Source organism: Patagioenas fasciata, chromosome Z (genome assembly GCF_037038585.1).
Source record: "Patagioenas fasciata isolate bPatFas1 chromosome Z, bPatFas1.hap1, whole genome shotgun sequence".
Classification (NCBI taxonomy): Eukaryota; Metazoa; Chordata; class Aves; order Columbiformes; family Columbidae; genus Patagioenas; species Patagioenas fasciata.
In genome coordinates, this window is record NC_092560.1 from 17,922,867 (window position 1) to 17,950,757 (window position 27,891).

Below are 27,891 nucleotides of genomic sequence, written 5' to 3' on the forward strand. Positions count from 1 at the left end.
TGCTGACTGGAAGCTAGCCAATCTACAAAAAAGGGCAAGAGGGAGGACTCAGCAAACTACAGACCAAACTACAGACATGTCTTCTTCCAAAGACATGTGTTTCTATTCAGGCAAATACATAAATTTAAGACATACAGATCAGAAAGCTGGCTGATGTGATGGACTACTTGAAATACATTCAGTAAACAGTCGCCATGGTCACACATATGCAAATATTATGGTTCTGCCCTTCATATTTGGGGCTAGAAGCCTGGCACTTCCCACATGCATTTATCTATAATTTGTTAGCTTACATATATGGTCTTCATATGCTCACCTTCCTTCATTCTATAAATATTTTACTAAATAGTCTTTTACAATTGTGTATGAAGACTAGAAAGGCTAAGATTTTTGCCTCATTGCAGGTTTCCATGATGACAGCATTCATGAGGAAAAAAATTCTTGCCTGTCTAGCACTGGAATCCAGCAACATCAGACAGGATTATTTATCAGGCAGGAAGCTAGAAATACTCTTCATGTACCATGTCAGGGTCTTGAAAGTGCATAGCCCTGCACGGACATACAGAGTTATAGGAGCTGCTTATTTCAATATCTTTGTCATATTTTAAGAACTAATTACCTTTCCTAATGAGAAGGATATTTCTCCAGTCATCCGCGTGCTGCTATGACACTGAAGTCATTGGAACCTTCATGAAGTCAGCATATGTGACACATCAAAATTAAAATGGCATATTATCCAGAAAAAAGGCAAGCCCTTTATGACAGGTTGCGTGTTCTGAAACTAATGTAACTGTACTAAATTCAATGATGAAAGAAATCAGCTAAGCTCCACAGCGTACAGTGATTAATAATGAAACACCAAAATCTGAAACCTGAAAATGTTCATTTGATAATGCTCTTAGCAGCAGGAAACGTGAGGTGTGTAGATGCAATTTATCATCAACACTAACTTAAGAACTGCTAACATACAACTGTAAAACACATCTCTTTAAATGGCATCACAGTGCTGCTACCCTAAATTATTGCCGGTGGGTTCAGGATAAAGCAAAACGCAGAACAAGACAGCAGCTATCCACCTGTAAACACGTGTCTAGGGAAACAAAGAGAAATTTTATGTGAGGGGCAACAGTAAAACAAAAATTATTTTAACTTTTAGGTCACCTCAATCTCTTTGTTACAGCTCTGAACACAAGAGAGCTCCAATCTGATTTAGCGCATAAATTCAGTGACAGATTGCTTTTTCTGTATGAGGAAACAATGTCTGCAGTCAACATACTTTTTCTGTGTATGCAGCTGTGACCCTGTCCCTTTCAGAAAGATGGAACAGCTCTTTACTTAATCAAATATGATCTTTAAAGCATTTTTCTACCTGCTTTGAATTTTGATTTCAGAAAGTTGGCAGCTCTCCAGAATTTTAAGACAATAAAAACCATGCATGGTGAATCATTAAGTAGAATGTAAAATACCAGATCGTTAAAAAAAAAAAAAAAGATTCATAGCTCTCAGCAAAAATGTATAGGCAAAGTTCTGTAAATGTATAACCCACCTGTACTGAGAACACTGACAAGCACTCCTGAAAAACCCCTCTTTCTTGCCCTCCCATTCAATTAATCTTGAGTTTAGATTACTGGACAGCTATATTAATACACAAAGGAAACAGGCAACTTTATGCCAGACGAAACATAATAAATCCACTGGGAATGCTCAGCCTCAGTTCACAGTGAGACCAGCTCGCAGACTATTTCCGTGTCTGCTACAGCTGGTCTTAAATTCGTAACAAAAAGTGCAGATCATCCCATATGTGAATTTAAAATTCACATTACTTTTTTTTCACACATCCTTAAAATAAAAACACAAACAGCACATTTGTTTTGTTATTTATCCACCACTGGAATATGAGTTACTAAAAACAAACAAACAAAAACCAAACATAACCAGTGGTACTTACACAGCTTACAGAATCAATTAGCGATCCCAAAATTCAGTGATCTATGAGGCAGTTTTCTACCAACCTACTAGGTTAAAAGGAACATTTCCCACTTTCTACAAGAACAGAGGTAATCCCTTCTCTATTTTCCAAGTTTAATTTGCTTACAGAAAGTGGAGAACCCTAGCATTAAAGCTACAGAGGCTTCCCCAGATGAAATCAGAAAACCTATCTGGTGGGATGACCTTGGCTAGCAACAAGGTGCCCACCAAGCTGCTCTCCTGCTCCTCCTCAGCAGGACAGGGAGAAAATGAGACGGAAAACTTGTGGGTCAACATAAAGGCATTTTAATAAAGAAATGCAAGGACTGTACGTGAAAGCCACAGAAAACAGAAAGATTTATTCTCTACTTTCCATCATCAGGCAGTGTCCAGTATCAGTAGCGGTCACTTTGGGAGAAAAATGCCTTAATAATGAATGCCCTCCCCACAACTCCTTTCTCTCAGGTTTTAGTGCTGAGCACATCATATGGTATGAAATATCCCTTTGGTCAGCTTGGATCAGATGTCCTGGCTATGTCCCCTCCCAATGCCTTGCCCACCCCCACCTTACTGGCCTTTGAAGGGATGGGAATGGGATGAAGAGACAGCCCTGCTCAGTAATACCCAAAACACTGGTGTGTCATGTCTTCGACACAGTTCTAGCTGCCAATACAAAGCACAGCACAACGATGGCTCCTATGGGAAAGCTAACTCCACCCCAGAAAAACCAAATACAACATGAACAGACAAAATCCTCAAACTGCAAGACATTATTTTCTCCCATTTATTTTCAGGAACTGCTCATAATATTACACAATCACATGAAGCATATTATAAAAGTAATTCTACTGTCCAGAGTTAACATTGGTCTAAACCAATTTTATTAATTACCCTGCAATACTGACTTTAAAATGTCCCAGGACAGATGACAATAGCAAACTACTTGAGAACATACTGGTGCTTTTTGATTCTTCATTGATGATTTCCATATGGAATACTTTTGCATAGTTGACAGCATAATATATCGACACTTTAACAGTAAGTTACTTTTGGTGAGTTATTATATACATTATTTCTTTCAGAAATCAAGTTTTAATGACACTTTACAGAATGCAACTACAAAAAATTGTTATGTTAGAAGTCACTGAATAAAGGTGAGCCTTTCTGTACCCTAGAAACCAAAAGTCAGATCTCAGTCACAGCACTGTGACCTACTAGATATTCAAAACTAAGTCAAACAACCTGAAGTCTCTCTTTGTGAAAGTCAACTGGAAGCAAAAGGAAAAATGAAAACCACATTGGTTAAATACAAGTCTGCTGCTTATTTTCAGTTCTCTATTATTGTGCCTTAAACCATTCTGAGTGATCAAATTTCACCTGCCTGGTATGTTAACAGCAACTTTTCTTTCTGGTAGGTGGGGATGGAGGGGGGAAGTAATAATCTTTCCTCGCCCCACTGGGGAGAGGTTACTTCTTTATTCCAGCCACATCCTACTACACCCTTTCTCACACAGAGTTTGGATTAAGTTGCTTTAACTCAGTGTCTTCAACCACAGACTTCAAATACTTTTATTTACTTCTGAAGAGAAAGCTTTAAAAAGGGGCCCAAGATAGTTGGTTAGTGTTCAGGGACTGTTTCTACCGGGCACACGATCAGAGCATCCCGACACATAGGAAGTCAAGGAAGGTAGCGTGGTTAAAAAGGGAGCTGCTGGGTAAGCTCAAGTGGAAGAGGAGAGTTTACAGATCACGGAAAGAGGGGCTGGCCACTTGGGGAGAATATAAGGCTGTTGTCAGAGGGTATAGGGAAGCAACTAGGAAAGCTAAGGCCTCCTTAGAATTAAACCTGGTGAGAGGGGTCAAGGACAACAGAAAGAGCTTTTTCAAATACGTGGCAGATAAAACTAACACCAGAGGCAATGTAGGCCCACTGATGAGCGAGGTGGGTGCCCTGGTGACAGAAGATACAGAGAAGGCAGAGTTACTGAATGCCTTCTTTGTCTCTGTCTACTCTGCTGGAGGCTGTCCTGAGGAGCCTCGTACCCCTGAGGCCCCAGAGGAAGGCAGGGCAATGGAGGAGTCTGCCTTGGTTGATGAGGACTGGATTAGGGAGCAGTTAGGCAATCTGGACATCCATAAATCTATGGGTCCAAATGGGATGCACCCACAGGTGCTGAGGGAACTGGTTGACGTCATTGCTGGACCGCTCTCCATAATCTCTGCCAAGTCTTGGGAAACAGGAGAGGTGCCTGAGGACTGGAGGAAAGCAAATGTCACTCCAGTCTTCAAAAAGGGCAAGAAGGAGGACCCGGGTCACTATAGACGGGTCAGCCTCACCTCCATCCCTGGGAAACTGATGGAACGACTTATCCTTGGTGCCATCTCAAGGCATATCAAGGATAAGAGGGTCATTAGGGGCAGTCAACATGGCTTCACCAAAGGGAAGTCATGCTTGACCAACCTCATTGACTTTTATGAGGACTTAACAAGATGGATGGATGATGGCAGACCGGTGGACGTAGTCTACCTTGACCTGAGTAAGGTATTTGACACAGTCTCCCACAGTGTCCTTATAGCTAAATTGAGGGAGTGCGGTCTGGACGATCGGGTAGTGAGGTGGAGTGCGAACTGGCTGAAGGGAAGAAGACAGAAAGTTGTGGTCAATGGGGCGGAGTCTAGTTGGAGGCCTGTATCTAGTGCAGTGCCTCATGGGTCAGTACTGGGGCCTGTATTATTCAATGTATTCATCAATGATTTGGACAAGGGAATTGAGTGTACTGTCAGCAAGTTTGCTGATGACACCAAGCTGGGAGGAGTGGCTGGCACCCCAGAAGGCTGTGCTGCCATCCAGCGGGACCTGGACAGGCTGGAGAGTTGGGCAAGGAAAAATTTAATGAAATATAACAAGGGAAAGTGCAGACTCTTGCATCTGGACAGAAACAACCCCAGGTTCCAGTACAAGTTGTAGAATGACCTATTAGAGAGCAGTGCAGGGGAAAGGGACCCGGGGGTCCTGGTGGACAGCAGGATGACCATGAGCCACCACTGTGCCCTTGTGGCCAGGAAGGCCAATGGCATCCTCGGGTGTATTACAAGGGGGGTGGTCAGTAGGTCGAGAGAGGTTCTCCTTCCCCTCTACTCTGCCCTGGTGAGACCACATCTGTAATATTGTGTCCAGTTCTGGGCCCCTTGGTTCCAGAAGGACAGGGAACTGCTGGAGAGAGTCCAGCGTAGGGCAACAAAGATGATTCAGGGAGTGGAGCACCTCCCTTATGAGGAAAGGCTGAGGGAGCTGGGGCTCTTTAGCTTGGAGAAGAGGAGACTGAGGGGTGACCTCATTAATGTTTATAAATATGTAAAGGGTGAGTGTCACGAGGATAGAGCCAGGCTCTTCTCAGTGACAACCAATGATAGGACAAGGGGTAATGGGTACAAACTGGAACACAAAAGGTTCCACTTAAATTTGAGAAGAAACTTCTTCTCAGTGAGGATAACAGAGCACTGGAACAGGCTGCCCAGAGAGCTTGTGGAGTCTCCTACTCTGGAGACATTCAAAACCTGCCTGGACACCTTCCTGTGTAACCTCATCTGGGTGTTCCTGCTCTGGCAGGGGGATTGGACTGGATGAGCTTTCGAGGTCCCTTCCAATCCCTAACATTCTGTGATTCTATGTGAGTTCCATCTTACAACCCTTCACTGCCTGCCTTTTCAATTAAACCTGTTCTATAAGAATGTGGACTTTGTATAAAGAACTGATACAGCTAGAAAAATAAAGGCACACAGGACTTCAGGAATGCAAGCGCATCCAGCACTCCAAAGTGTGTTTCACTTTTCTTCACTATTTCATTTTGCTTAAGACATGATTCCTTTCTACCAAATAGTGCCTTTATATCCTTAAAGCATTATAGCTACAGCTTGCTACAATGATATCTCTTAACTGCATAAAAAGAAACCTGAGAAGGTCCCAAGCTGGGACCTCTCCAGAAAAGGTACAATAGGGGCTGTTCATGTCAGCACTGACTCACAGCTCCTCAAGAGCTGGATGCAGTAATCACGATGCCCTCCCTCTTCAGAAGGCTGCTATAGCATGACAAGCAGCTTTAGATGAGTAGCTCTGGATGCATCTTTAAAACATTTACTTTTACATAGCAACCACTTCAACAGCAAAAGCATTCAGGAACCTTATTTTGACAACAGCAATAAGGCAGAAAAAACAAGTGAGAGGGAAGTGGTCCACATTCTTAAAATAAAAGACTTATTAAAAGGACTATTAGCAATCATCCAGCTACTGTATTTGGACAAGTGTTGATATTTATTTGTTCTTTCTCATACACAGCCTTCATGTGTTGTCACTGTCCCTTTTGAGCTTATGGTAGCAATCTTATCCCTGTATTGTTTATAAAGCTCCAAGGATGGAGATTCCACAGCCTGTGTGGGCAACTTGTGCAAATGACTGATTACCTGCACAGTAAAAAAAAAAAAATAAAATAAAGGGAAAAAAAAAAAAAAAAAGGTAGAGAATGACTGACTGAAAGCCAGCATCAACTTTATGCTTTTCCTGGAAATCAGAGGAAAAGTTACTATGGTATATAAATGAAACCTATGTGAAACTGACCTGATTCCATACAGATTCCAAACAGCCTCGTCTCCATCTTTTCCCAGTTGAATAGCTTGAATTCGTAGTAATTTCCGAACAGTCTTTACTAAACCATGCACATTTCTGTTGACAAAAAGAAATACATTGCTGTCAGATATGTAGTTATGTTAGTTGATTTTTCCGTAAGACAAGGAACCCAGGAACAAAGTTGACACTCAGGAAGTCTTGAGTTCTCCTTAAGGACTGTCTCAAATCTGCCTACACAATTTTGGGCAAGTTGTGCATCCACGTGTCTTCGTTTTGTTTTTCACATAATAAGCAAAACAGCAGAGAGAGTAATTAATGCTTCAATTAAAACAGTTATTTGTTCACTTGTACCATCCCTTACATTTGCTGTCCCCAGCTTAACTGAAACCAATGCTTTTAATATGTTAAAACCAGAAAATTAGCTCTTCTCTGAATGCAAGCGTATAGGTAAACGTCCATCATGGTACACAAATTTCAACCATGTCACTGTCTAGTAAGAGAAAACAAGAGAAACCACATTGTCAGAAAAGGCACTTGAGACATCTAGTTTGTGCTGACTTTTGATTTCAGGAGCCAACAACTACATAAAATAGATACATACTGCTATTCTATCTCACTCTCTCTATGTTGTTTAATTTACCATTAAGAATAATGAAATAACAGTATTTCTGGAATTTTTATAATATTTCATATATTCTCCTGGAGAGACACTAATGAAATTAAAGAAGTCTACCATAAGGTGGGGAAAAAAAGCCCCGTGATCGTGCAGTAGAGCTCAAGAAGTACAGAGTTTTTTACTGCTTGGCTGAGCTTTTAAGGATAACTTTCAATATTTGGTTTTCCTCTTCATAGTTTAGTGCTTTGTACACCTTCCCAACCTTTCCACACCTTTTCAACTAGACCATACCAGATCCAACCAAGCCCTTCCCAAAAAAATAAGCTGGATTCTATAATGAAACATTCTTTCACAAGGTGAAAATGTAGAAGCAGAGCAAAAACAACAAAAAAACCATGGTTGATTCTTTGACATTTTATCTAGAACGTGGTACACAATTGCATCATTAATGCCTAATAATCTTTTAGAGATAGTTTACTACTCACATTATTAAATTACAATTACTCCTCACTTAATTCACATAACGAGCAAGAAGAGCTAACAAAATACACAATTATAAGGGATTATCACCTGACAAAAAGTTACTGCTGTCATACAGCACAAGATAAGGGACGAAAAACACAATTAGATGCTGGGGATTTTTGGTTGGTTGTTCTTTTTTTTTTTACTGTTCCCCCTTCTCTCCTTTCTAGCAGAAAAAAATATCTGATAAATCTATTTTATCTGTAATTCCACTTCTCCATTAGTGAACGGAAAACTGAAGGAAATCTTCAGAGGGTGAGTTGGAAACAAGAAATAATGCAGAATTTATGTAACCCTCTCATGGGACAAACAAACCAGCATCTTCATTTAACACATGAGCAAACTGAGATACAATAATATTAACTGTGTGCAGTATGCTCCACAAACATCTTCTTAAACTGTTAATGGATATACATAAATTTAGACTTAAGCTAGAACAAAAAGTCTGAAGAAATTTAAGCAACTTTTATCAAACAACAGAGAGACTTTATGTGAACAGCGTTAGAAGACAGATGTTTACACACACAGGCTGAACCAATACCAGCACAACAATGTGTGGTAACAACATGTAATCACAAAGAAATACCAGGACATGATATTTACAAACACTTCACTGAAGATTCAAAAATTGTGAAGGCAAAGGATCATATGATCACAAAATCATAAGCTAAAAAAACCTCTTGCCATTCATAAAAGAAAACAGGGACAAATCAGCAAATACCACTCTTAACTGCCAGTCCTCTAGAACACTTACCACCAATTATAGAAAGACTCTTTTCCACAAGCTGGTATGGTACACAGATTCCCACAGTGCATCTCCCCACCAGTAAATGCTTAGATTCATATTCCAGATACAGGTAGAGTAGTATATTCTGTCTTCCATGCCTTTCACACTTTTGCCAACAGGGCTGGAAAACACTGGCCAATATAAAAACTGACAGAACACACTTGTTTTCTTTCTTCCTTTCTTCCAAAAATGGACCAGTTATGTACAAGATGTGCCTGCAATCTTTAAAATGGCTGCCTGTCCTGACATGTGGCTCTCCAAAGGCTTGACAGAACTCTGCTGCAAAGTAACCAACAGGAAGGCATACAGCAGGTTTCCAAATCCCACCACAGTCGATGTTACATACAGAGGAAGGAGAACTTTTTGGATTGCTACAGGGGGGAGAGAGAACAATCTTTTATATACTTTTACATACTTTGCAGCTAGGGAGAGGCAATTAAACGGGAATTTGCTAGCACATTCCCCAGCTTCAGTTGGGTAACTATGCACTGAGGGTAAAAACAAACCATAAAACACTCACTAAGAAAAGAGGCTTCCCTGTTCTGAAACTCCTGTATTGCTGTTCCTCGTTCCCAGGCAGGAGGTGGAGGAGAAGGGCTGCTTCATGCTTTGCACTCAGCTCCTGAACACAAGCAGCACAACAGCATGGCATAGTGCAAAGATTTCCCCACCTCCTACAGGCACAGATACATGTTTTGTATACATGCATACACACACACGCACACACACAAATATGATCTTCAATGAAGTTTAAACTCTTGGGGCATAACAAGTCAACTCAGATAAGCACTGGATGTTCACCTCTGATAAAGCAAAATGTCTTTCCTAGCATACAGAATTTGATATACCTGAAAAAAAAACACCAGATGCACCAAGCCCCTGATAAATTCATCATAACAGAAGGAAATGAAGCAAAACCAGAACACAGGTAGTCTTTGACAACAAAAGATTCACCTAACTCCTTTCAGCACTGAAAGGTGCTCTGCAGTTGCAAGTACCTTTCTGCTGGCTGCTAATTTCATATTTATTTTAGAGACACTGTGCAGACAGCAATGCACAGCCACAGAGCAAACCTGGGTGAAAATTTGGCAGGGAACAGGATGATGAGCAGCAAACTACAATTTTAAAAAGAGTCAAGAAGAACGAAGTATCAGTACTGAAATGAACCAATCTGAATTATAAGTTTAATCAGCTCTGGAGGCTACAGACATTTTAAACGCAGACTTCTGTGGTTAGGCCGTATAAACCCTGCTTTGCAATCCATAGTGGATATGGTTTGAATTGGGGCAGCCTGGGGCAGGGCAAGGGGGGAAGAAACCAAAAATACATAAAAGGTTACTTGGGAATTTGCTGGCACTTACTATAGCAATCACTCGTGTGCTAGTTTCACACAAAGAAAAATCTAAGAACGGTGCACAAATGGGGCAGATCCAAGACCTTTCAATATATAATTCTGATTCTGCATTTAAGGTTAACTCAACCCTAAATATCCCATTTTATACTTTTTATTTTCTGAAGTAGAAAACCGTATTAACATGTCATTTCCTTATAAACCGCAGATACTGTAACCCTTAGCTGAACAGGAATTTCACATTTCTTAGTCTGCAAGCCAGAGCTAATGAAACTTTCTCTCCACCCTACCTCACAGGACACAGGTTCCCATAGCCTAAGCACAAGTGCATCTGCTTCTTCATTAACAATGCAGATTCTTCCTTTAACCCCAAAGTGAACTAGTAAAATTTTGTCATTTGGAGGACAGCAGTTATCAGAAATTATTCATATTACAAAAATATACAGAGTGTTTCAAAAAGATGGATCAACTTTCAAAGACAGACCAAATACGAAATCACTACATATCTGCAACCACAAGCCACCAACGAGTGAAACTCTTACCATCTGAATGGGTGGGTCATAGAGTTTCAAATGATTACCACCCAGGCTAACTAATTGTAACATGTTGCCATCGTGAAATATATTGCTTTGAAATCAGGTCTATCTTTTTGAAACACTCTGTATTTGCAAAACCTTTCCTAGAGACCTATAACCATCTATTGTAAACTCAGCATAGAATCCACATCACCACAGCAACATCCCAGCTATAAACAAGCCAAGTGGCAAGGAGAGAAAGTCTTTTTAAAAATACCTGGTTTCTTAAGCATTTCACTCAAACTCACCTTTGGCTCAAACTGACCACAAGAAGTCTCAGCCTAAAACTGATTATGTGAAGGTCTGAAAGGGTGAAAAACACATCTTGAACAGCATGTTTCTCACAACCTCTATGCTGAGCCCACCAGCATAATACATCACAGTTGTAGTATCGATTAGCTGGGTCAGCTGAAAACAACTCTAGCACCCTCTAGGGTAGGAGCGTCAAACTCATTTTCACCAGGGGACACATCAGCCTCGCGGTAGCCTTCCAAGGGCCAAATGTAATTTTAAGACTGTATTAATGTAACTTCTACATGTATACAGTCCTAAAATTATATTTGGCCCTTGGAGGGCAACCGCAAGGCTGATGTGTCCCCTGGTGAAAATGAGTTTGACGCTCCTGCTCTAGGGAGAGAATGACGTGGCATAGTGCAGAAAGCCAGTTAGCTGCCAAAAATCAGAAGAGAGAAAGATAACATATATATAAGGTGGGTATGTTTGAATGGAAAGATCTTCCCAATCATCATTTGACTTCCCATTTATAAATTTTGTGCACAGTGCCTTTTTTCCCCACAACTGCATTCTCTCAGTACGTTGCACAGGCAGTCTAGCTCAAAACACCATTATAAGATCTAGGCATTATATCTGCAGAATTTTCTAAGAGGAAGTAGCTGCAGAGTTAGGTAAAATTATTTCTTTCTTGCCAGACAAGGAAACAAAACCCAGCATTCCTAAACCCCACCTACAGTCTTGTGGTGATTCTATTTGAGCAACTAGTTATTTTGATTAGGAAGTTATTTCTGGTTGCCATAATGGAAGTTGCTGTCATTTTCTTCCCACTTCTCCATGACAGAGGCAAACAAACTAGCCAATGCATTGATTTCTGAGGTTCCACAGTTCAAAATTCAGAGCATTAGTCTGAATTGCAAACAATTGAGTTCTTTAAGTCAGACCCCTGTTGTCACACTGCTATGATGAACAGCCTTTAGCAGAGTGGCAGAGCCGTATCAGTCCTTAACACCACAGCTTATTTGAAGATACTGTCTTTACAGAACCTCAGTTGACAAAAGACGCAAATTCAGACAACCAAACCTACCTTGCTGAGGGAATTAGGTTCAGAGCTCCATGAAGAACATAGTCAAGCTCAGCATGTTTCTCTGCAACAAGTGCCACCAAGCCCTCAGAACAGGCTGTTCGCAACGCAACATTCTCACTGCAGCACTTCTCCCAAAGCAAGTTCAGAGCAGGAGTCTGAAGTCAAAAGCATGAGACACAAGCAATGAGAAAGCCAACAATGATTTCTCTTCATCCTTCACAAACACACTTCTAAATAAAAACCTGCTCAAAAGCTTCTCCTCAAGTCTTGTAGAGTGCAAGAGAAGAAGCTGGCCTACAGACTCGAAACCTGAGAAAGGCCTCTCGTAGGATAGCTCCCACTTTCCTTACCACCTATGCCCTCCTCAGCAGGGACAGGAGTCTCTAGAAACAGGGTAAAGCTGATTAATTTTTCAGCTGTGCCTATGCAGGTAGGCTATCATCAATTCCTCTTTCCTTAAAAAGATCAACATGTAATTGGGATAACTCAGGAACTGCTATGTCAAGTGGTGCCTACGGCAAGGTAGAGTGCACCCAGCTAGAGGTAGGCATACAAAGGGCTATCCCGAGGTAAGCTGTCTTTACTCACCATACAAAGTCCTCAGTTCTCTCCATTTGCCAGCAAGCACAAAGATCTGGCAATACCCATCAAAACTGCTGCTTGTTTTCACATTAAATAGTCCATATGCTGACTTTGTAGCTTCCAAATGGCAAAACAAGGAACATTTTTAAAAAACTGAACACTGAAAAGTGCTTGAGTAAAAAGAGAGCCTGTAATGTCTAAGTAGCACAATCTTCTGCTTCTTTGCATTTTAGAAAGTGTTGCTGTATTTCAGTTTAACACCTTTGTGAGGCAGCAAATGGGAGAGTCAGCTTGTAGCTCAACACAGAAGGTCATTCAGTAACATGATTATGACCAGGACTGCTGGAGGAGCTACTGTTAGAAAAACTACAAACCTCCAACATACCCCCTCTCCACACTTTTCAGGTGTGGGTTTGTTAGCTTGGGTTTGTGGAAGTTGTTTTTTGTTTGTTGTTGTTGTTTTTTTATTTGTTGGTTGGGTTGGGGTTTTTTAAGAAAAATTCACAAATTATTTTCTGCTCATTTCTGTACAAGTTAGCTTTTGGGGAGGAAAAACAATGGCACAAATCCTCACTAACGCCTCTCCTATGTTGCTGTGACACTTTGCAAATGACAGCATTTATACGCCTCTCAGTTAATGAGACAGACCTGAACGTAAGTGAGCTTCCCTCAACTAAAAGGCAAAGTATGCCTTTGCACTACACTCTCTCTTAGAGAAATATAATCTCTACTTAGCTAATATGAAATGTAACAGCAATACAGGTATGCAAAATACAATACTTTAGAAATTTTTATAGTGATGTAAAAAGCCTTGCCTACTCAAGTAACAATGTCACCATATGGCACTTCACTTAGAGTAATGTACATAAACTCGAGTAAAACTCTCTCAAACTGAGCACAGCTACATGTTGATGTACTGTAGAATTAAGACTTTTGCCATTAAGACTTCTCATGCATGTAAAACTGCTCTTCTGATCCCAGAGATCTACAACTGCTCTTCTGAACCCAGAGATGTACCATTTCTACCTGTACACTCAGACACATATTGCTAACTACCTTACTTCTAAGATTTATTGAAATTACACAATGTGGAATGAGAAACCACAAAAAAAAACGTAAGGACATGTGGACGGGAGAGGAGACAAAAAGGAAAGACTGCCACAGACCTGGTCAGACGACTGTTTAATCTTCTCTGAAGAAACTTTTTCTTTCAATACTGCAGCAATTAGATGGCCCACTGCCTAAAAGAGAAAAAGAAAAAACACATGCAGATCAGGTGTTATTTTTCAGTTCTCCATTAGGAAGAACTTACATTGCAGTTGCATACAATCATTTTACGGTTATTTGAAGTATCAGACACTGGTATGAAAGCTAAAATATATTTTGGGGCCAAAAATCTCCAAAATGCCAGTATACTACTTTTTACTGGTATCCTGAGCCAGAAGAGAAAAAAAAACTTCCACAGGGCTCCACACAGACCCAAGGGTCTCTTCAAACAGAATCACTTACAAGATTAGAATCGGGTATATACTCAGGAATTGCAGATATTTTAAATGCATCAGCTCTTACAGACATTTACAGCTCCACTGCTGTACAGATCGTAGTGTACGGAAAAGCACTGGTAATTATTTAATTCTTCACTATATAGGGCAGTGGAAGCAAGAGAAGTAGTAGAACACAGCAGATCTAAGCAACTTGCCCAAATTTCTGCATCACAAGTTTTGCTAAACACTGATAACAAATATATTATGATACCTTCAGCACTTTACATAGCATACTCACTGCCAGAAGCGTTTCATTTACTTTAAACAAAGCATTTGAAGTTAACAGTATTTTTCATAAAGCTCTTCCGCAGTAGAGATGATGAAGAAGATTAAAACTTTCAAGGTCCTCCAAAAACTGCTTCTGTTCTAAAGAACAGCATATATCTGTTCATTTGATCCTTAAAATTAAGCACCTTGTTGTATTTTAGTAGAAGGAATGTTTTATTTCCTCAAACTGCTTTTAAAAATCCAAATGTGGACTGAAATAATCCTCAGAGGCTTCAAGGTGTCTGGATACAGGCTTCTGTTTTCTGATTCAGCTCTAGTGCCTTACTCCGCCTTCTTTCATAGCCCTAGACTCTGATACACAGAAAACCCTTCCCATGAGAGACAGTATGACACATTTTCACACAAAAATGTTTCAGATTATCATTGTAACCAGAACATCTGCTGCATCTACTCTTCTATGGTAAGGACAGATGCTTACGTTTGGCAAAAGTAAATGAGGAAGCCAGCAAGAAAAACCAAACCAAACCAAAACAAAACAACCAAGAGTAAGATTTCTGTTTTGTTAGTGTATAAAAAGACAGGAACAGATTATTTAAGATGTCTTCAGGTTCCTTCTTTCAGGATTTATTTACACTTCATTTAGATACTAGTTGCTAGCCTGACATGACAAACAGTAGCACTGTGAGGTAACAGTTCACACTTCCAGGAAAGACTACACTTTATACTTTTCTAGATGACACAGACCATGCACTTCAAAGGTTTGTATACATAGTCTAACACACTTTAAAAAACAGTTTATTACCTAGGAATCCTACTCTTGTGAAAAAAGAACGAGAAAAATGAAACAAAGTCAAATATTTATCTACTCTGCTCAGCAGCTATCCCACTGCAAGAGCAACAACGTGCTCTCTCGGCAGGTTAAATCTTTCTTCTTGGACTTAGCAAGTTAATCTTCTATTTTTCCTTTTTCCTGCTTCTAGGGAACTTCAGAAATTAATTCACACCCACGTCCGTAAAACACTGTCATTGCAATGGAAAAGGGGTTTATCAACAAGAAAGTCAAAATGCAGACTAGCCCATTGCATTCCAAGAACTTGATTTACCCGTAAAACGTTTTGACGTAGAAAATTATGCTCAACTTCCTCACTTCTCTGATCCTTGTCTGTGTAGGTTACATGCTCTGCAGAGCAGACATCTTGGTTGGTCCGACAAAGACACTTGTCATGAAGTTGAATCCTGGCCTCATGACGTGGAAGATTGCAGACCACTTTTCAGGATGTGGTGGATGCATTCAACCCCCTTCAGACAAACAAGCAGCAGTTTGGTCCAGGCTCCAGAGGAGAGAAGGGCCTGAGCCACAGCCAGACCAAGAACCCCTTCCAGGAGACCCCTGGGAAGCAGAATGGCACACTGAATGCTGGTAACTTGTGGGTGCAGGGAGTCTCCTGCATACTTTTCGTACTATATGCAATTTGACTACGAGTCAACCACTTCATTCTATAAATATGGCAGCCTGGAAGAGCCCACTTTGAGCTCTCCCTGAAAAATAAGTGAGCTCTATGGCAATGGTTTTACTACTTGCAGGTCAGTGGACGAGCCCAATTCAAGTTCAATATTAATCATTCAGCTTAAGTAGATGCACACCAAATGTAATGGATTATTTAGAGATATAAGGTTGTATGATTTTTAATATACTCTTTGATTCATGTTACTTGGTAGACTAGATTTGCTAAAATTTTAAGGTGTAAAGTCCTGCTCATATTTACCAAGGGCAACTGCAGACTCCACTAAACACTTGCAAGATAAAGTCTAGCTTGCATTTTGCTGGGAAGGATGGAAGTGACTGGAAAAACAACAATTCAAGGCTAACGTGGAGACATTACAAACATCTGCAAAGCGGCACCTATTTTTCAGTTTGCTGAGAAGAAAGGATTTATCCAGACAAAATGGCACCTGCAAGGCTATGGACCAAAAACAATGTCTACAACTGAACAAAACAGACACCCATGTGGAGTCAGAGAAAAGAGGTCCAATGGGTAACAACGGACCTGGTGGTGAAACTTTGCTATAGGAATGAATCCTGGTGTGAATGGTCTGTAAAGATACAAAAGTTTGTAGTTTTCTATGCTTGAGGTGACCTCTGTACAGGTACCCAGCTTGAGCCAGCCCTTCTGCTATTCTACTCCATTAAATTTTTTATTTTCTGAGAATTTTGTCTCCTGAAAGTCTCCTTTGCATATAATCACAGGCCTTGCCTGAAAGTTTGCCACTGGAGCTTTAAATGTAGGCTCCAGAGCAAATGGCTATCAGGAAGGGAATGCCCGAAAGTTTGCTTCTGCGAATGGCTACAGGCCTCCCCTGAAAGTTTGCCTTCAGAGCTCTAAATACAGGCTCTAGAGTAAACAGTTATCAGGGAGAGAAAAATCCTGAAAGTTTTCACCATGACAAATACAGGCCTCGCCTGAGAGTTTGCCTCCAGAGCTCCAAGACACAGCCCCTGGAGCGAACAGCTATCAGGGAGGGAAGACGCCTGAAGGTTTGCTTCATAAACAGATACACGTGCCTGGAAAGAAGGTAAACAGCATTTGGCTTGATATATCTCCCTTATGCAGTAAATAATATAGTAAAGCCGCCATTGAACTCAAAATTTTAAGTCGTGCTTCTCTTTCAGAAATGATTCTGCAGAAAGCAGAACCTTAAATTACTCTCCTGCGACACAGGGGTCACAGAATTTAAGCAGAAACAAGCAAAACAATCAAGCACAGCACAAAATCAACCAAAGCACACTGGTAGCCCTTAACGATATGCAGCTGTAGCGATGAACCAAGACATTTCAACAATACTTATAATACAGGGACATTCTTCTGCACTGAAGAAAAATGACCTGGTTCAAAGATGCCGAGTCCTACTCATCAAGGCTGGTAATAACGTGAACTCATCTGCAGTACAAGACACTGCTACAGTTCAGATGAACTTCAGCTTTCAGGAACACGACTGCCACTCCTAAACACCAGGATGATCACAAGAAGACTTCTGTGTGTCTTTCTAACTAAATTATTGTAAACCAATGCAGACTGAGCTAAACTGAAAAGGCAACAGAGAAAGCAGTTGCACAGACTGCATTCATATCAACTTACTCCATCAAACAAATGGCCACGTATTTAATCCTGAATTCAAACCAGAAAAGCTAGCAATGATCTTACAGCTGAAGAGATACATTTCTAATACTGAAATGAGCAATGTCCAAAGCAAGTAAAGAGTGTTATTTTTAAAAAAGAGCCTACTATTTTCTTCCTTCTTCTCACAGTATTAAGAATACTATGATTAACACTTTAAGCACATGAGAAAGTTTCAGGTGATCATGATCAAGAACCAACACATGGATCTGAAAATGAAGGGATCTGGTCTGCTGATGACAGTGGAGTTGTATACAGTTATTCTTTGATGACAGACAAGACTGCAGTAGTTCAATCAGCTCTCATCACAAAGGAACAGATCAGTCCTAAAAGCAGTCCTATACTGCATTGTAAAGTATTTTGACCCCACACATGACGTATGGTAACTCCCAGCATCCCTCGAGATCACAAGGTGACTAGAAAACATTTGGCCCCACATAAACCTTCTAGTCCTAGAAAGCTCCCTATTTTCCTGCAGAGACTTCAGAGTGATGAGCAATTATCTCCAACGTTTGGATTACACAGAGAGTGCTATAAGCATTTGTTTTCAGCTTCAGAATACTCTACTTATATGGTTTTCTGCCCTTCGAGCAAAAATCAACCAAACAAAGAGTGCTCCTCATCACCTTTTTTACTGTCAGGCAGCAGGCCTTGGGACAACAGTTTCCACAGACAATTAAATTTTTAAAAAATTACCTGTGACTGAATAAGTGCATTAGGAAATTCAAACCGCTTCTTGATGTCATCCAACATTTTGGCTCTGTGATATGATCACCCTGCAAGAGAGATGAAAAACGTATTTAGGAAAGAAAGTGTGTTATTCACCAGAAAAAAATATACAAGATTTATGTTAAGCTTAACGGCAGATACTAGCATTAAAGCCTTAAAGTTTCCTCAGTAGTAGGATGGTCTTTTCTTGCACTTCATGCTGTGCTTTTAGCTCTGCCAGCTTTCCTAAGCTCCTTCACCCTTCAAAGCTACTTCTCATAGGGTCCTACCAAAGTGTCCCCTGAATACATCAAAATCTGCTCCCCTAACGTTCAGGGTCTGTACTGACTGTAGAATACTCAGTTGAATAGGCACTTGCATAGTTTCTGATCTGAACTTTAGAATTGGAAACCAGATGAATCAAAAATAAGGATGCCACCCTGCATATTCCTGAAAGGACTAGATGGCAATGCAATTGCAAAACATTGTAAAAAATGCAGGAATCCACTGCAGCCAACTCTAGTTGCAATTTTAAAGAGCACAGTAAAAACACATAGTACTGGAAACTTGACAAGCTAGAAATACAATTCTGTCACCCTTAACTACAAAAGGAACTTCCAAGCATCATTCAACAAAGCACTTTTGTCCATACTAAAGGAGTCTGCTGAATGAGCATCCATTTGCCTACATGCTTAATACTAATCAAGGGTTCTCTTTCTTTAGAAATTACATAAAAAAATTAGAAGCTATCAAATATACATAGGTGAAAACATTTAGTACTGTGAAAAGAAAAAGAGAACACAGCTTACTTTTAATACATTGTTTTATTATAAGTTTCCCACACAAATTTTCCACATGTGCAAAGAGCAGAAAGTTTTTAATCTCAATACATAATGCAATATATCTTCATAACTAAGCTGTTGAATGCTATTATTTCACACTAGTAAAATACAAACATTAAGTGATATTTTATAATTCTCCCAATTTATGCATACGATTTCACAGTTATTCAACTGTGCAAAAATAAATCTTTCTTCTCACTATGTATTATTTGGAACACTTTGTCTCTACTGACTTTGCACTCAAAAAGAAACAGATAATGAAAGGTAATTACTGGCAGTGTTGTCAGAGCACCACTAACAGTTCTTACTTCTCAGAAGAGGTAAAAAGTTCACATACAACATTTAGCAAATTTTAAAATACCCAAAAGGAAAACTTCAAGGAAGTAGTACCCAGTCAAAAGGTGGTGGTTAAGGTTCTTTTAAAGCTTTGAAGAGAGACACTTTCACTTAACATTCATGTTGGAGTCTGGAGGTCAACCAAACTTTGCAGTTCAAGACCTCAATCATAAAATGCTAAATGCATTCTTGACCTGAGCACATCTCTCCACGATGCTACTTATTCATTCATATCCCCCTTCTCAAAGCATCGTTTCCAGTCTTACCAATAGCAAATAACATCTATGGAAACATCATACAATCATTTGTCCACTCTGAGAGCAATGACAGGATGAGACAAAGACTGTAACGAGAAAACATTTAGGAGAAGCACAGCTGTTGTTGGTAGTAACTACAGAGCCAAAATATAATAAAAAATAATTGCAGAAAATTCCAAGTATGATTTATAAAAAGGAATATCAGCAGGACCTAAACCTGGAAGTAGTAAAAAACAAACAAACAAAAAACACAACACACACACACCCCTCCCCCAAAAAGCCTTTTCGGCACTGAAGACATGAAAGCTATCAAGATTAGGTCAAGACTTACTTGAGAAGAAGGAAATAAAAAGGTGAGGGTATTTTCCCCTTCTTCAGTTTAGGGAGCTACTTTAATTTGGAGACCACTTTCTACTAATTTAATAAAAAAATAATTCTGAGTATCTGCTTTGTCACCTTTAGGAAGCATGGTTATAGCCTCCTCCTGTCCGTATGCCAGTCCCCTTCTCTAAATAGGTATATGCGTCAGTATTTCTAACATACCCTTGTTTCGTTCCCAGGTATGGCACAATTTCCACACAGTAATCCCAAGAATTGGAAAACCAATAGCAGAACAGCGTTTCCTGGTTTTGACTGTCTTTCACCATGAAAAGAAGAAGGGCCAGGCTCCTGAGAGCTGGTGAAGGTCTCTACAGCCTATCAACAGCAGCCTTGAAAACTACTGACAAGCTTTACCGCAGCACTCTGTCACCAAAAGAACCAAAAACAACAAACAACTCACACACAAAAAAACACCACCCAAAATATTTAACAGAATCTTCTTAAACATTAACAACTTAGAGCATTGTGTAATTTATTTCCACATTGAAGCTGACAGATAGTAGTGTTCTACAGAATACAATTCTTGCAAAGGAAGCAGCATTACCATGAAACTAATCCATCCATATCCAAAACAAGCTCCACAGGAGCAGTTCTTTTCCATTTCCCTGACTCCAGAAATAAAAATATAATACAGGAATATTATGAAAGGGAATAATTATCCTGCAGATTCTTACTGTAGTTCTCTCCTAACACATTGCAAAGATCACCGCCAAAATAGCCAGTCTCAGCAAGCATACACTGGCTACTAAACATCCCCAAACTTACCCCATATATTGCATCAGCAGGCTACCTTGTTAAGCTGTAACAAATTACATCTCACTTCTCCTGACACCTTTGTTTATTTGTTTATCCTTAACTGTATTTTTCCTATTATCATTGCTGAAGAGGTACTCTACGCCATCAACCATACTGTAGGAAGGCAGCTAGGATAGCCAAGCCCTCCTTAGAATTACAGCTGGTGAGAGGGGTCAAGGACAGCAAAAAGAACTTTTTCAAATACATAGCAGATAAAACTAATACCAGAGGCAGTGTAGGCCCACTGATGAATGAGGTGGGTGCCCTGGTGGTGGAAGACACAGAGAAGGTAGAATTGCTGAATGTCTTCTTTGTCTACTCTGCTGGAGGCTGTCCTGGGGAGCCCTGTACCCCTGAGACCCCGGATGAAGCCAGGTCAATGGAGGAGTTTGCTTTAGTCAATGAGGACTGGATTAGGGAGCAATTAAATAGTCTGGACGTCCATAAATCCATGGGTCCAGATGGGATGCGTCCACAGGTGCTGAGGGAGCTGGCTGAAGTCATTGCTGGACCGCTCTCCATCATTTTTGCCAAGTCTTGGGAAACGGGAGAGGTGCCCGAGGATTGGAGGAAAGCAAATGTCACTCCGGTCTTCAAAAAGGGCAAGAAGGAGGACCCGGGTAATTATAGACCGGTCAGCCTCACCTCTGTCCCTGGGAAAGTAATGGAACAGCTTATCCTTGGTGTCATCTCAAGGCATATCAGGGATAAGAGGGTCATTAGGGGCAGTCAGCATGGCTTTACCAAGGGTAAGTCATGCTTGACCAACCTCATAGCCTTTTATGAGAATGTAACAAGGTGGATGGATGATGGTAGAGCAGTGGATGTGATCTACCTTGACTTCAGTAAAGCCTTTGACACAGTCTCTCACAGCATCCTCACAGCTAAATTGAGGAGGTGTGGTCTAGACAACAGAGTAGTGAGGTGGGTTGCAAACTGGCTTAAAGAGAGAAGCCAGAGAGTGGTGGTCAATGGTGCAGAGTCCAGTTGGAGGCCAGTATCTAGTGGAGTGCCTCAGGGGTCAGTACTGGGGCCAATATTATTCAATACATTCATTAACGATTTGGACGAGGGAATTGAGTGTACTATCAGCAAGTTTGCTGATGACACTAAGCTGGGAGGAGTGGCTGACACACCAGAAGGCTGTGCTGCCATCCAGTAGGACCTGGACAGGCTGGAGAGTTGGGCGGGGGAATAACCTGATGAAATTTAACAAGGGAAAGTGTAGAGTCCTGCATCTGGGCAGGAACAACCCCAGGTTCCAGTATAGGTTGGGAAATTACATATTAGAGAGGAGTGTAGGGGAAAGGGACCCGGGGGTCCTGGTAGACAACAGGATGACCATGAGCCACCACTGTGCCCTTGTGGCCAGGAAGGCCAATGGCATCCTGGGGTGTATTACAAGGGGGGTGGTCAGTAGATCGAGAGAGGTCCTCCTTCCCCTCTACTCCACCCTGGTGAGACCCCATCTGGAATATTGTGTCCAGTTCTGGGTCCCTCAGTTCAAGAAGGAGAGGGAGCTGCTGGAGAGGGTCCAGCGTAGGGCAACAAAGATGATTAAGGGAGTGGAGCACCTCCCTTATGAAGAAAGGCTGAGGGAGCTGGGGCTCTTTAGTTTGGAGAAGAGGACACTCAGGGGTGACCTTATTAATGTTTATAAATATATAAAGGGTGAGTGCCACGAGGATGGAGCCAGGCTCTTCTCAGTGGCAAACAATGACAGGACAAAGGGTAATGGGATCAAGCTGGAACACAAGAGGTTCCACTTAAATTTGAGAAAAAACTTCTTCTCAGTGAGGGTGACAGAGCACTGGAACAGGCTGCCCAGGGAGGTTGTGGAGTCTCCTACTCTGGAGACATTCAAAGCCCACCTGGACACATTCCTGTGCGACCTCACCTAGACGTTCTTGCTCCAGCAGGGTGATTGGACTAGATGATCTTTCAAGGTCCCTTCCAATCCCAAACATACTGTGATACTGTGATACTGACAACCCCCACCCTAAACAAACAACTCCATAATGCAAACAAGAGGAAAAAACAAGCAAACAACTCATAAGGTATAAGCAAGGGTCCATTTTGTGTTCTCCAGTAGAATTAATGTGAATGGTAAGCATCTGTGGTGAGCTGACTTTAGTTAGCTGCCAGGTGCCCACCAAAGCTGCTGTATCACTCGCCCTCCTCAACTAGGCAAGGGGAGAAAATATAACAAAAGACTCATGGGTCAAGATAAGGACAGGGAGATCACTCACCAGTTACCATCACGGGCAAAACAAACAGGGAAATTAATTTAATTTATTACCAATCAGGTCAGAGTAGGATAATAAGAAATAAGAACAAATCTAAAAACACCTTCCCCCCACCTCTATCTTCCTCCTGGGGTTAACTCTACTCAGTCTCAACTTGGCTACCTCTTTCCCTCAAGTGGAGCAGGGGGACAGGGAACAAGAGTTGTAGTCACACTCTTCCCCTGTTCTAACATTGGGTCCCTCCCATGGGCAACAGTCCTTCATGAACTTTTCCAACATGAGTCTTTCCCATGGGCCAAAGTTCTTCACAAACTGCTCCAGTCTGGGTACTTTCTACAGGGAAGAGTCCTTCAGGAACCGACTGCTCCAGTGTGGGTCCTCCACAGGTCCTGCCAGGAGCCTGTTCCAGCATGGGCTCTCCACAGGGTCACAGACTCCTTTGGGCACATCGACCTGCTCTGGTGTGGGGTCCTTTATGGCCCGCAGAGGACAGCTGGCCTCACCATGGGCTGCGCCATGGGCTGCAGGGGAATCTCTCCTCTGGTGCCTGGAGCACCTCGTCCCCTCCCTCTCCACTTACCTTGGTGCCAGCACGACTGTTTGGCTCACATATTCCTGTCACCCAGCTGCTGGTGTGTTGCAGTTTCTGCTGTTTCTTAAATACATTATCTGAGAGAGGCTACCATCATCATTGATGGGCTCAACCTTGACTGGTGGGCAGGTTCATCCTGGAGCCAGCTGGCACTGGCTCCATCCAACATGGGGGAAGCTTCTGGTATCTTCTCACAGAAGCCACCCCGATTGAACCCACACTACCAAAACCTTGCCACACAAACCCAGTGCCAGTACAGCATCCTAATGTTAAGAAAGACAAGCTAAGACAGCTGAAGCAGAGAGGGGTTGTTGTAGCTTTACACCTTCAGATCACACAGAATCATAGATCTAGTCCATACCAGTTTACCAGAAGTAATTACAACACGGCAAGCTAAGTTAAATAACAGAAAATGTTCGCTGAGAGCACTGAGATGACACTTCCTACATTTATGGTCTTTTGCTCGTTTTAAAGGACTCTTGACTCAAACCAGTGTTCCTACCAAAGCAGCAGAGTGAGAATACCTGCAAACTCTCCCGCCGCTTGTGTGTCACATGTGCAGCACTTCACAGCTCCTCCAAACAACCAGATTTAAATTAAACTAAACCAAAAGCCTTACAACTGAGTAACGGCAACAGCCGTTGCAGTGTGGCTGCCGGCCTGTCGCCGTGCTGAGCCCCCGCCGCCCTGGGCCGCCCGCCCCGCTGCGCGCACGGCGCGCCCCGGCCCAGCAGGGCCAGACGCGGGCAGCCCCCGAGGTGCGGTCCCGAGGCCGGGGCGGTCCCGCCACCACCCAGCCGCCGCTCGCTTCCCGCGCCCACCCCGGCGCGGTGAGAGCCCAGCGCCCGCCCCGCGGCCCTGCGCACTCCGCCTCGGCGCTAGCGGCTCCCCGGCCCACCAGCGCGGCCAGCACCGCCGCCTCACGCCGCTCCGCGCCCCTCATCTCATCTCATCTCATCTCATCTCATCTCATCTCACCTCACCTCACCTCGCCTCGCCTCGCCTCGCCTCCCCGAGTGTGCCGGGCGCTCTCCGGTAGCAAACGCACACGTCCACCCTCCCCAGCCTCAGCCAGCCCCATGGGCCAAGGAGCCTGCGCAGCGGATGGCGAATAGCGCATGCGCACGGGCTTCCGGGCGGCTGCGGGGTTAGCGGTGCTGTCACTGCCCGGGGCCGTCACTGCCCGGGGCCGCCACTGCCCGGGGCCGCCACTGCCCGGGACTGCCACTGCCCGGGGCCGCCACTGCCCGGGGCTGCCACTGCCCGGGCTATCACAGCCCGGGACTGCCACTGCCCAGCGCTGTCTCTGCCCGGACTGTCACTGCCCCGGCTGTCTCTGCCCGGGGCTGTCTCTGCCCGGGGCTGTCTCTGCCCGGGGCTGTCGCTGCCCGGGACTGTCGCTGCCCGGGGCTGCCACTGCCCGGGGCTGTCGCTACCCGGCGATGTCGCTGCCCGGGGCTGCCACTGCCCGGGGCTGTCGCTACCCGGCGATGTCGCTGCCTAGCGCTTGTCGCTGTCCGGCGATGTCACTGCCCGGCGCTGTCCGCGATCACATAAATCCGGCGGGTTTTTTAAACGGTGCCGTCATAGCAAGACGGGCCTGAGGCAGCGGGGTGCTGCTGCTCCGCGATGCGCTGTGTGAGCGCCCCATGGCTCCCCGCGGCTGCCGCCGAGGCTGCCGGCTCTCCCGCGGTGCAGGGCTCACCGGTGCTTTGGGCCCAGGCTTTTGTGCCCGATGCAGGGCATGAGCTAGTCTTCTAGTGCTTTCCAAGTGTGGATACTTCCTTACATCCAAACTGAAATGCCGGCTTAAATCTGAAGACTTGAACAGAAGCAACATATCATGTTGAAGCGAGTATGCTAATTAGTTATATATTCCACAAACATGAAAAACCTGAATCTTTATCAGCTTCTAAATTACTGCGGAGTGTCTCCTCATTCTCCTCAGTTTCCTCAGTTTTCTGAATATTTTGACAAGCAGTGATCAGCAAGCTGAAGGCACATCAGGAAGACTCTGGGCATGAAAAACGAAAGATGCACTGTGCTGCACGTTGTGCAGCTTTCTCAAAGTTCAGAAGAACAGTTTAAGATCAGCTCTAATGTGTTACCAACAGCTTGAAAGCTCCACACAGCAATGGCTAAGAGATCGTATTCTCAATTAAGATTGTTATCTTAACACAAAACAGCACTTCTGTACCTGAACACAGAAGCAACAGGCAGCTTGTATAAGACATGTATAACATCGGAACAGGTCTCACTAAAAATATCTCCAGAAAAAGTCACAAATATTTTGAAAGGAAATTGTTTGAAAAGGGCTACGTTAACCTGTAATGTAACTCAAAGGTGTATACTGTGAGTTGATTTGAGCACTTAGGGAATTGCTTAGTATCTTAATACATGCTTTCAGATTCACGAACTAAAGCCACAGTTTACAGCGTTCAAAGGGTTCTGCTCCTTCTTCTACTGAATTGGTGGTAAAGCACACACTGTCACTTCAAGAGCCAGAAGCATCCTGAAAGTGACTCAGAGAACAGAATTATATTATCTTGAGCTGCCTACATGTGTACATGCTGAGGATATTTAATGTAAGTTGACTTGCTAAAAGCTACTGCTTCTCCTAAGTTGATTATTCAAAGAGCAAAAAAAGTTCCTGCTGTTAACAATACCAAATGATGTGTTATTCACGGAACAAATATATATATTCCCAAGTAACATCCTGTCAGCTTCTAGGGTTTTTACTTTTTAAATGTAAGCATTCATAAAAAGCATTAAAAAAAAAAAAAAAGTCCTGAATGTTTCGAAATTAGATGATAGCAAAACAAAACAGGAAAGTAGTTGGCCAGAAAAAGACACATGGTTTTCTTAAGTGTCAGTCTTTAGAAGCCTTGACAAACCAAGGTCTCACCACAGTAGGACTATGAACTACTTCATGAGGAAGGAGGTGTTGATCTTTTGTACCAGAGTGACTATTGTTAGGTCTTGTTAAGCCATTGCAAAGTGAAGACCAGTAAGATTCCACAGATCACGTACACTGTTTTCTCCATATGACTTCTTCACAGTAACTTTTTGCAAACAGCATGAACAAGTATTTGTGATGTGGCTATGGGGTCATCACAATGAGCCCAAGATGGGCTCACAAGCCCACTTGCTGCTAGAGCTGCAGTATCCCCAAGATCAGCTAAAAGGACCTGGAGGACTTTCACACTGATGCATTTCAATCTATGTCTAGGTGACCGTAGGCAACGACACAAATCGAAACACAGTGTTCAGTCTCCTCTTCCCGTTCCATCCTTTTTGCTTTGTCTAAAAACATCTCACTATTGGTTGGTTTGTTATTGCCATGCTGTAGGATACTTTGGGCTTCATATTCTCCATTTAGTTCTTGAGACACAGTAGGATACACACTGCTGTGTGAAGTGGCTTGGACCTGATCTATGCTGCTTGGTACCCTGTTCTGTCAGTAACCTAAGTAACAACTAGACCCAAAACCTGCTGAATTGCTCTATGAAATCACTGAATCTTAACTCTGTTTAATAATATTTTCTGATGTCTTATAAATAAGACGGCTGTATATTTGAATAGTTAGGAACTCTTTATAATTTATTGTTCACTCAGGCTAGAGAAATAAAAGCTGAATGGAGAGGCAAGAGTCTGTGCAGTAAACCAAGTAATAATTTTGACCATTGCTAGTTTTACTTGGAAACAGAAAAAGAAGAGTTTTAGTGGACTTACATGCTGACCAGATTAGGGGAAGACAGGGCATTTGCTGTGGGCATTTTAGTATGGGTTTCCCCCATCACAGTAAGTTTGTCTTGGAAGAGTTGCACGGCTGAGCATTTTCCTGGTAGTGAAGGGTGAGAGTGGGGTGCCCACCTTCTGTACCAGGAAGTGCGGGGCGAGGTGGCAGAGAGAAGTGGTGCAGGGCCTGGATCTCAGTGAGAAATGCTGGGCAGCAAATGCCGTAATGAAATGGTTAGTAGAACAGAAAAAGAAACGTAGATAGCAGATAAATCTTGTGTCCCTTCAGGCAGTGCTGCATTCATGCAGCATTAAATGGACTCCAGATGGATTTTCACAGAATCACAGAATGTTAGAGATTGGAAGTGACCTCAAAAGCTCATCCAGTCCAGTCCCCCTGCCAGAGCAGGAACACCCAGATGAGGTTACACAGGAATGTGTCCAGGCGGGTTTTGAATGTGTACAGAGTAGGAGACTCCACAAACTCCCTGGGCAGCCTGTTCCAGTGTTCTGTTACACTTATTGTGAAGAAGTTTCTTCTCATATTTAAGTAGAACCTCCTGTGTTCCAGTTTGTACCCATTGCCCCTTGTCCTATCACTGGTTGTCACTGAGAAATGCCCAGCTCCATCCTCATGACACTCACCCTTTACATATTTATAAACATTAATGAGGTCACCCCTCAGTCTCCTCTTCTCCAAGCTAG

The 27,891-nt window shown here is 42.6% G+C and overlaps 1 protein-coding gene across 4 annotated transcripts in view; it reads right to left on the bottom strand.

The window, feature by feature from the left end:
* The window catches only part of FOCAD (focadhesin), a 110,942-nt gene extending 86,392 nt beyond the window's left edge, over window positions 1–24,550 (bottom strand). For 2 of the 4 annotated variants that reach the window (XR_011736651.1, XM_071802588.1), the window contains exons 1-5: window positions 24,447–24,550; window positions 17,988–18,067; window positions 13,510–13,584; window positions 11,762–11,916; window positions 6,584–6,688 (exon numbers count right to left, since the gene is read on the bottom strand). Coding sequence is in view for 3 of the 4 variants with exons in the window: in XM_071802588.1 (XP_071658689.1) it covers window positions 6,584–6,688; window positions 11,762–11,916; window positions 13,510–13,584; window positions 17,988–18,044 (392 nt within the window). In the remaining variant the exon portion in view is untranslated. Of the gene's footprint in view, window positions 1–6,583; window positions 6,689–11,761; window positions 11,917–13,509; window positions 13,585–17,987; window positions 18,068–24,431 lie in introns of all 4 variants that reach the window. The other 2 variants (XM_065860805.2, XM_065860802.2) reach the window with 2 other exon arrangements.
* Window positions 24,551–27,891: the final 3,341 nt, after the last annotated feature.